General features: G+C 42.9%; 1 protein-coding gene across 1 annotated transcript in view; it reads right to left on the bottom strand.

The window, feature by feature from the left end:
- Positions 1-548: 548 nt before the first annotated feature.
- The window catches only part of adgra2 (adhesion G protein-coupled receptor A2), a 39759-nt gene continuing 29711 nt past the window's right edge, over positions 549-10596 (bottom strand). The window contains exons 3-19 of the mRNA XM_080895251.1: positions 10376-10447; positions 9361-9432; positions 9190-9261; positions 8379-8542; positions 7762-7975; positions 7426-7590; positions 7125-7323; positions 6871-7020; positions 6627-6788; positions 6171-6371; positions 5820-6009; positions 4972-5180; positions 4770-4894; positions 4563-4686; positions 4335-4483; positions 3667-3756; positions 549-3530 (exon numbers count right to left, since the gene is read on the bottom strand). Coding sequence (XP_080751377.1) covers positions 2117-3530; positions 3667-3756; positions 4335-4483; positions 4563-4686; positions 4770-4894; positions 4972-5180; positions 5820-6009; positions 6171-6371; positions 6627-6788; positions 6871-7020; positions 7125-7323; positions 7426-7590; positions 7762-7975; positions 8379-8542; positions 9190-9261; positions 9361-9432; positions 10376-10447 — 3772 coding nt within the window. The 3' untranslated portion in view covers positions 549-2116. The remainder of the gene's footprint in view (positions 3531-3666; positions 3757-4334; positions 4484-4562; positions 4687-4769; positions 4895-4971; positions 5181-5819; positions 6010-6170; positions 6372-6626; positions 6789-6870; positions 7021-7124; positions 7324-7425; positions 7591-7761; positions 7976-8378; positions 8543-9189; positions 9262-9360; positions 9433-10375; positions 10448-10596) is intronic.

Raw genomic sequence — 10596 nt, 5'->3', positions numbered from 1 at the left:
GCTCGCGTCGTTCACGTCAAAGAGCCGGCTCTAAGAGCCATTTCGTTCGCGAACGACCCATCACTACTGGGAAACGCAATGCAAGACTGAAAGAGGTCAGCAGTTACCACCGAACTGAGTCCAGTGCTGGTAATTGCGTGCTTGTAAGGGACAGAAAATGGCCATTTTTAAAAACGTAAAAACATTTTTACAACACATTTTTACAAATGTTTTTTTTATTTGTTAAGTCTAAAACGAATGTTTTTTAATAATTTAATTAAATTACTATTATTATTAAGCAAAAAATAATTACAAAAAATATTGTGTTTTTACGTCATTAATTTAAAAACTACCAGTAATGTAATGTACTTTTGTCTTACTTTGTTTTTTACATTGTTCTTTGCCTGCGGGAGCACAGGGAACAGTGTGTTACAGGTAAGACTTATGAAATTACGTCACAGCAACATAAATCTAAGGGCATCTAAAATCCTATCATACAGTAACTATGAATTCATTTATCTACCAGGCCCTTTTCAACAAAGTTTAAGCCATTGCAAATTATTTTCAGGCAATGTCCCTTTAATGAAATGAACATCATATTAAGAACACAATATTTCATATGACCACAATAATACTGGGTTTTTGTAGGCTTGTGTAATTGCAAAATAGAGTACACTCCACTGGATATTTCAGTAAATGAAGACGATTGGGTTATTTACAAAATGCAACATTCAGTTATAAATAATTAAAGATCTGAATTATTGAAATCAAGCAACAAGCAGCTGTGGCTCCATTCTTCAGCAACATAAAGGTTTTTCTTTGGCACAAAGAAAAATACATCAGAAATTAAACAGAATATTTTAGTGCCCTGATTATTTTTCCTTTTAAATAAAGACATTGTCTTGCATGCAACTTGCAAATTGGAAATTGTTAACAAAAGCATAGTTACTGATAGAGAGGCAACATTAAGATTATATGTATACCTATCGCCCATGATATTAAATGAACCAGACAAGTCTATCTTTCTAATCAACAAAATCATACCACTCCTATATAATAAAATATGACAAAGAAAGAGCATATTATGACACAGCAACAAGTGTAACAACACAGGGTGTGGTGCCCAGAGAACAATGGAGAAACGTGGCAATGAGGTGCGTAGCAGAAATACTATTTCCTGTTAATGTAATTTCCTGAATTGCAAGTGCATTAAAAAGCTCATAAAACAGAAGTATGGCTTTGGATTTGTGAGTCAACTCAAGGCAATACTACGGTGGCCCCTAAATTACAAACAGCTCGACCTCCACAATCAAAAACCTGCTAAATACAGCTTAAAGGAAATCTCAATCCAGGTTCCTCTGCTATCCAGGAGGGGGCAGTCATTCAGGTATTAGATCAGACAAGGTCTGAGTGGGTATATTGTGAATTTATCACACAAGAGAAGCTCCAGCAGTGCTGATAGGAGTACATAGAAATGAAAAGGAAACATTTTTTTATATTTAAAAGTTTCGCATAGCCTTTTTATTTCACTCTGAGATTCTGTACAGCCACACTCACGCAAATCCTCTTCTGTTGAGTGAGCGCGCACACACACAACCACACACACACACACACACACGCACACACACACTGAAGCATAAACTTGCAGACAACATAGAAGTGCATACATGAGTAACACAACCAGTTATTCGAAGCGCACATAAGGGTGAAAGTTTTTCCACGGATTAAATGCATATAGCTTGACTTTGGAAATGGCCCATCTCATAAACCATTTCATGCTATAGTTGATATGCATAGAAAAATCACAATTAAAATATTAAAGCTTTCATTAGACATCTAAAATCAACATCATATGCCAATTTTAGAAATGACTTGTACATTTTTTTTATAAGATAAATGTGTATCTTATTTTTGAAAATGACAATAAAAACACCTGCCTTAGTATTTTTTTATTTTTTAAATCATTTCACAGCAAACTCTCTCAACGCTACTGAGGCAAAAGTACCAGTTTAGGGTCCTGGATGCCTTCATGATATTATATCTTAAATTAGATAATTATTAAGAGACCGTTGAAACATAACCCAGTCATTCAAGAGTTCATTAAGGACATGCATAGTTGTTCACATGTAAGCATAATTTACACCGTGGTTTCACTTTTCCACAAACCACTCTTCATTCCAACAGAGCTCTGTGATTGGTCTGTGCCACTCATGTCCTGCTCTAGTTCCAGCACAGAGTTTTTCAGGTTGCCATTTTGGCCAGCGGCCCCCGGCACAGTGGCGGTGTCGCCGTTCAGAGGGTAGGAGCAGCGCTTTGTTTCCGCAGAAGCTGCGACTTTTAAATTGTCTCTGCTGGCACATCGCCTCTGAGCGTTTTGCATGGCCACTCGGCTGGCCATCGATGGCAGCAGGGGGAATGGTTTGCGACTCCCGCTGCTGCCTCCATCGCTTCCCTCCGAGGGGCTCGTAGCTACTGATTCTCCCACTCGCTTCCCGTTTGTCAGCACGCTGGCCTGGTTCTCTGACAGACTGTGGTGAATGCTGCCATTCTCACTTGTGGCTTGTTTGTAAACAGCATGCGATGAACTGAGGTGGTCTAAACCTATGGGCCCTAAAGCTCCAAGACTGCCCCCACCTCCAGCAGCCCTTAGAGCTTTGAGACGATAGTGACCTCTGCCCTCGCCCCGATGATAGTATTGACTACTGCCTTGTTTAGTTCTGCTGCTCGCTTTCCTTCTCTGGGGCTGTCCTGGGGCTGCAGAGTTAATGGTGGGCAGAACATTGTTTGTAGGCTTGGTGATGTTGTCAGTACTGGTGCTAGTGTTGTTGCCCGTAGGAGCACGTGAAGTGCCGTTTGAATTGTCTTGTGTCGCCTGCAGCAGGTTGGTGAGCTTGCAAGGCCCTGGGCCCACGCTGCTGATCCCACTTGGTGTGGATGACGACCTAGCTGATGAGGAATTATGAGAGTCACCAGGTGGATGGCAGTTGATAAAAAGCTGGGATCCCTGTTCAGAGGTCTGGACCCCACTCCCAGTAGTGCAGGTATGGGTGTAGGTAGACATGGGATGAGGGCGTTGATAGCCTGGGCAACAAGCCAGCCAAGAGGTCTGGACATCTTGTCGCCGGAAGCAGTGGTGCACCACCAGAAAACCCCCCAAAACTGTTGCGACTATCCCATAGAGACAGCTAAACAACAAGCTAGTGTGACCTGTAAGCCACACTGCCATGGCTGCACAACACCACAGAGCCACAAACAGGAAGTGGGTGGCCACCAGCACAGAGAACTGTGTCTTGAGCGAATACTGATCCTCTGGAGACATAACAGGGTGTACAGGTCCAGTCACTGAGTCTGTGGAGAGCAGGCTGGTACTTCCTGCGAGCGCAGGATGGCTCTCGGTCACAGGAGAAGACAGAGTGGTTCCTGTGCATTCTTTGGCCCCACGGCGCCTCAAGCGAAAAACAGTGCACAGGAAATAGATCCAGGTCACCAACACCACCAGGCCAGCGGGGACAAAGAAAGACCCCAGGCTGGAGCGCCGGACCAGCCAGCAGCTGCAAGAGGCAGAAAAGATTGCAGGAGAGTCAGCACAAAACAAGGACATCTTTGTGTGTCATTCGCTTCAGCAGCAATCCAAACAACACAAAGTCAAGGGCCAAATGGCTCAAGGATAAAAAGAGAGGCACTTACTAAGGGCTGTTGTCTCCATAGTCGTTAACATTGACAGCTGCTGTGATCCCACAAATGATGAGAGGAACACCATCAGCTATCAAATAGAACCTTGAATAACAGAGAGACACATATCAAACTCATGCGATAAAAAGCGATTCTTGTGCATGTTTGACCTTCGGCTGCCATGATCTTTTTTCTTTTCCTTTTGGTGTTTTAATGTATTCCTGGCTCTCTATCATGTGCAGGGCTTTATGATCTTTGGCTGTCTTAGTAGGCACAGTGTTACATGGGTCAGCACAGACACCAGAATCTATGTTCTCATCTAATGTGGCTGAATAGGCAACAAATGGTGGCTGGAGGTCAGAGGCACAGTGTAGTATGAGCACAACCTCTAGATCACAGGAACAGAAAAGCAGGAAGAGAAGAAAATCGGGAATACTGGATATGATAGATATGCTCAGATTCATGACAACTCCCACTCATTCTCTTATGGTGGTCTCATGCCCCTTTCCCCCCTCCCCCTCCCCTTAGCCATTGGGCACAATAACCACCTTTGATCGTGCACACTTTGGGTGGTCACACACAAGAATTACAGCATCTGCCCAAAATATAAACCTTATTGACAACAAACAATAATCTCACAGTAAAGGAAGTGGGCGAAGGTGAGTTGAATCTTGTTCACTGACCTGAGCATAGGTCGTTGCGTAGGCGGAACAGGAGATTCTCCATCTGGTTGCCGGGGCATTCTCCACACAGCCTCTTTGTAAATCACCCTGGCGCTGACTCCAATCCACAGCAGGGTTGACAGCGAGGAGTAATGCAAGGCAATGCCAACCTGTCATGTAATGTTGTCAGATCAGACATCAATCTTAAATTCCTCTAAAAAAATGCAATACTTGAAATTCAAAACTTACTGCTTGGCAAACGACTGGATAGCTTGTTAAGCTTATGCCGCCTGCGTATATCGCTGTTGTCATTGCAATGTGGAAGCAGGTATTCAGCAATGTGTGCCAACTTTTTCTTGATATGCATATTGAACTATGGGAGAAGAGTAAGCTAATTAGATAATGAAGCAAAAAATAAATAAATAGTAGCGAGAAATTGCAAATACACTACAGTACCTGTGGTGCAGTATGTGTGTAATGATGATAGTAAAGAGGCAAAGGAGCAGAACTGCAGTGCAGGCATAGACCACTGGATGGAGCACCCTCACAGTCAGTGGGGAGCTAGGGAAGTCAGGTACCTCCTAGAAACCACAGAAGTCAAGTTAACTCTCATTTAGCCACGGTGATCTTGGATGAATCATTACATTTTTGAGCCTACCTGCAGAACGGCATAGTTGCTAAGCAGAGAGCAGCGCATGGTGGAGGTGTTGCTGTCACTGCGGACCAACTGGCAGCCCTCCTGACTCCAGCTTCCCTGCTTCTCCGGTCCCTTAAGGCTCCAATGGGCTGCCACGGCATCGGTACCAGGAGACAAGTGGCGGAGTGACACCCAGATGGGGTCTGAATTGTTCTGCATGCTGCAACCATCTGTCACAGAATGAAATTAATAAATAACTAAAAACCTACTGTTTACTGAATAGAATACCCAATGCATTCTACTTTCCACCTGGTTGTTTTTGTAAAAACAATTACATAAACTGGGGTATAAGTGCAAAAAAATGGATTGAAGGCTTTGTTTATATTTCATGATTGGTCGCTACAATTTGCAAAATGACTCTTGGCAAAGAGAGAGAAAAACCTGCCAAGGCAAAAACAAGCAACGAACAAAGAACAGTCCCAAGGTTTTTCTGGTGCAGTGGTTCAGACAAAGTAGCCTTTCATTATACTGAGTTTCACACAGTATCGGATCTGTAAAAATTATACCCGGGTTACGTTTGGTGAAGAAAGCAACTGTCCCATTTGACTGCAAGGGATTTTTCATATTTAATTAATTCAAATAAGCGCAAAGTGGTTCGTTCTTTGTTCATCCTGAAGCATAATTATGATGTTTGTAGCTGTCACAGAGCAGAAGAATTACACTAATGTGTTTTATTATGATGCCTAAGCATACAGAGCATCCAAACACCCATGATTTTAACTTTAAAACATTAACTTTAAATATGCATAAATAAATAAATAAATAAATAAATAAAAGGAGTCTCTTTAATATACTAAAGGTTTCCTTACCTAGGCCTACAAAGACTACAGGGCTGTTGACAGTGCGTCTGCGGGAGTGTTCAGTAGTGGTGCTCGAGTTCCCAGTCAAAGGAAAAAAGCTGCCTGTTCGAAAGGCTACAAACTGCAGTTTACAGTCTGCTGCAGCATCCGAAGCAAACAGATTAGCTGGAAGAGTCACCGAGGCCAAGGCTACAGAATTCTGGAGAATTAAAAAAGGTGTAAGTCACACAAGAAGCCAAACTGCAAATGTTGATTGTATCAAAATCCTTCATTAAACCTAAACTGTCCGTGTCTATATGATGTGGTTATTAATGAAGTAGACAGAACAGGCGGATGCAAGAAGGCATACATAAGCCTCACCTTTAGGAAAAAATTGTTGAGAGAGGTGTTATGGGCACCAGTGCTACAGTGGACGCGAAGCTGCTGTTCATGGCCAGACTCTGACGTTTCCATTCCCAGGTTGCCCACTGACACCTCACGCTGCTGATGCGCAGTACAAGTTATCCCAGTGAAGTGGGCAGGTTGAATTAGATGGGCTTCCATCACAATGTTCTTAGACATCTGTAAACATGAAGTCACCCAGGCAAGGTAAACACCCTGACACTTTCATTTAAACATTACTATGGGTTTTGTTGCATTACACAGACAATTTCACACAGAAATATGATTAAAGACATGCACCGCTCTTCTAAATCACACACACATGCATTTCCTACTGCATGAATGAACTATAGAAAGATTTCACAGGTTTCACAGCAAGCATGCTCTGTTGAAAATCACATGATAAATATATAAAAAACAGTTAATAGTTCCCACCATGGAAAATTCTTTAGCATTACTGTGTAGCTGAGACCAAGCCAATGTCTCAAGGGAGTTGACTATAGAACTACAGGCTCTCTTCTCTCTCTGGGCCAGAGCGAGAATCTGTTCATCCACCTGCATCAGGTTACTGCCCATCTCCACCATCACCGCCAACAACTGGAGCACAGGGAAATTTAAAAGGAGATTTAATAAGGAACTCTAGAGAATATATTACTACATTTACTTAAAGTGCCCTCACCTCTTTTATCTGTGTCACATATTCCATAAACTTCTCCATAATTTGCGCCATGTACAGTACATCGACCGAGTCAGTAAAACCAGCAGCCTCCAGGGTGTATGTGCGAACTTGATGTGCCACTGTGACAACATTGGATGCATTGATGGGCCTCTGAAAAGCAAGAGCGGAAATATGGTGAGGACATAAGGAGTCACGTCATGCTGCGAATGTTTATTGAACCAACATACTACGGCGGTAACAGTGCTGCGACTGACCAGGATGAAGGTATGCAAGACACGTGTGATGCCGTTGGTGTAGTGACAGTTTGAGTAGTCGCCATCCTCCCATTTTCCAGTACGGTCACAATAGCGAGAGGCTTTTTTCTGCTCCATGCCCCCCTCAACAGAAAGGGAAGGGTAACGCAGCTGCAGGCAGTACTGGTGGGAGGTAATTCCTGCCAGAGTTCTTGGCCACCTGTGGATAAATGCCAGAGAATAATGGCAACGCTGAATCTTTTTTTTAATATCGTATGTTCCATATTATAATATACAGGATATATTTAAAGCTTTAACTGACCTGAACTCCCCGCGGTTGTTGACAACTTTATCTTCTGGACAGAAGGAGGCACTGTTCTCCAGTACCACTATCTCAACGGTGAGAGACTTGTTGCCCCTCCCAGTAGAAACCACACACTCCCACTCTCCACTGGCCTCCACATGCACATCGTATAGAATAAGCTCACTGGATAAAGATGATAGCGACAGCTCATTATAACACATCGTTAACACATAGTATTGTAACTAATAAAGCCTCTCCCTTTTTTTTTTTTTACTCAGGACTGTCTTTGCACTAAAACGAAAACAACTCATCTGATCTACTACTACTCTGTCTGCGTTGCTCTATTTACCACACCTGGTGATAAAGGTGCAGTCATGCACGACACTGCTCTCCAGCTGGACACCCATTTCTGGATCAGTGGTCACCGGCTGACCATTGTGACGCCAGTGTAAAGTGGTCATCTTGTCCACCAAGGCAGCAGCGCAGTGGAAGGGCAGCCGATCGCCTTTGAAGACCACCTGACGCTGAGACGGCAGCAGTGACATGGTGTGCAGCTCCAGAGGACCATCTGAGCAACACGGTGGGAAAAGATACAGATGTGAAGGTTACACATCGCTCGGAACTGCTTGTGCTGCTCTCTCATTACCAAGCCTCAGCTACATTTTTCCACAGAAGCTATTATGAGTCTGCCGTTCTAGAGCAGACTGGATGCAGACTGCAGCAATTGGTAAATTCAACCCACAGGATTAGCTGTCAACACAACTCACTGAGCCTTTTGGAAATATGTCCCCCGCAGAGCAGCGGGGATTGATTTTGTTCAACCCTTTTTTGGTCGGTTAATCCTTGAAATAGCTGAGATGAGCTTGAACTTCATAATGAGTGAACTGTTGCTATCATTCACAGTGCAACATTCTCTGAAATAAAGTGGTGAACCGCCTCATTCATATGCCTCACTGCTGCCAGGCTCTTACCACAGCTCAGATGGCCTTCCCTTAGTCCACGCAGGGGCTTTCCCCTCAGGCTCATGGGGTAGGCACACAGGGTTTCTTCCCCTAGCCGTGCTGGACTGCCGCGAAAGAAGTTCGGGACCCATTGCAGCTCGCAGTCACATGTTAGGTAGTCTGAGTTGAAGTTCCTGAAGAGAGAACCAATGTATTGTAAATAGTACTAACAGACCATCAAAGAACTTTGTGCTCCAATTTTGATGAGTTAAATTCTAACATTATTCTAATACTATTTAATTTGAATGTTAGCACTAATTAGCACGTATCCATATCTGTGTTTTGCACTTTGCTTGCTAAGCTAGCAAGTTCACTCTCTTCTCCTAATATGGTCCATTTTGACTCCACAAACACAAGATGACAAAATAACAAACACACGGGTTAAAAACAGCCACTTCACAAATATCTCATGCCCATGTCCATCTTTTATATACAGTCTGTGGTTCAGTTTTGAAATGTTTGTAGATAAACTTCAATGTTTCTTTACGGTAGCATAAATGATATGCTTTCAGTTTTTTTTTAAAAAAAAAGCATGCACAGTATAGACAAAAATATCCAAATTAAAATAAATACATGTCAAATAAATCCTCTTTGATTATTTGAGCTTTGACACAGGCTTCACTGTGAAACACGGTTGGCATACACACGGGAAAATAAATATTAATTGAAAATAAATGTTATCTTTGTCTAGGATGTCCAAAAATATTTTGTTAAACTATGGACTGGTATGCCGTGAGGGTAACCTCGGGGGAACGAAAGGCCGACAGAGTTTAATACTCACACTAGCTTGAGGGACGGCAACTCTTCAAACACCCCTGGATTCATGGTTGATATGATGTTGCCAGAGAGGTTCCTAACAGAACACAAATTAGATATGAACAGTGTAACTTCATAGCTTTGCTGTAACTCATAGAGGACTTTTTTTAATCAAATCAATTCATCTGCCTCTTACAGTTTAGTAAGATTGGTCAGCCCCTGGAACATGTCTGCAGTCAGGCAGCCAATGCGGTTGTTGGAAAGGTCACTAAAAGTGTAAAAGACAAAAGAATGTGGTCAGTTATTTTCAAATTAAGAGGCCTTTTCTCAATCACTCAGCACCAGATTGTGGTGTCTTGACTCTTTCAGTGGCCGCATTGCTTTACTGATGTGAAATGTCATTTGTCTAAGAAACATATGCAATAACTTGTATAGGATCTCCTTTCATGTCTTTAAAAATTAAGTAGCTGTATTCAACTGTAGTCAGAACATTATATATTTTAATATTTGGGAAGTTAAAGAAGGGTTCCAACAGTTCTGGCTACTTCTCCTTATCAGGACACAAAGGGACCCAAGTACGAGTTTATCATCATTGGGGTAAAAGCAGGGCCCCAGTTCTGCTGTCCACCTCTGAGTGTGATGTATATCTGCAGTCAGAGAGGGATCTGCTCTGTTGTACCTCTGACACTACCCAGCAGAGAGCTGTCCAGAGCATGTGTTTATCTCTATCTGTTTGTTTTGAGAAGCCCCAGACCTTGCAGGGAAAACACAAGAAGGGGGAGGAGGGAAAGGGAGTCATGCGGCGCTGCGCCGAGGAGCCTCTTTGGACCCACGCTGCAACCAGACCTCGGTGTCCAAAAACACAATGAGTGAGCAGCAAGCGGCCTCAAACAGCCGCCTTGTCACATTCAATTGCGTGTGAGGAGCCCTGAGGTTTGAAGCGGGGCTCACAGATGACATCCCAGTGTCCCCTCTGCAGAAACATTTAGGAAAGGAAGCTTTTATGGTGACAATAACACCATGAACCTGATATGACATATGACATCTGTGAGCTTCCAAAAAAATATATATGTGGGTTTTCTCCTGACTACTGCCAATCTGGGCAACAAACTAACCTCCGTCCATCTTATGCTAAACCTTAGGATTAAACTCTCTGTGTTTATTGAGTTGTGAACCCGAGTGAAATGTGGGTCATCTTAATATCTACTTACAGTTTCCGAAGCTCAGAGAGGCTTTGGAAGGCTCCAGGCATGATGGTGCTGATTAAGTTGTGCTTGAGGTCCCTGGGGGAAAGAGAAAATGTTAGGTGCACGCAAGGACTATACTGACACATTAACAAGAGGACTGCAAACTTTCATTTTTGTATTCTCACTGAGAGTTGCAATGTTTAGATTGGTACTGCAATCATATATTTGTAATCAATATGGAGCTG

This window comes from Rhamphochromis sp. 'chilingali' (genome assembly GCF_963969265.1).
Source record: "Rhamphochromis sp. 'chilingali' genome assembly, chromosome: 10".
NCBI lineage: Eukaryota > Metazoa > Chordata > Actinopteri > Cichliformes > Cichlidae > Rhamphochromis > Rhamphochromis sp. 'chilingali'.
Note: the sequence above shows the minus strand (reverse complement) of the source record. Positions and strands in the feature narration are given on the sequence as shown.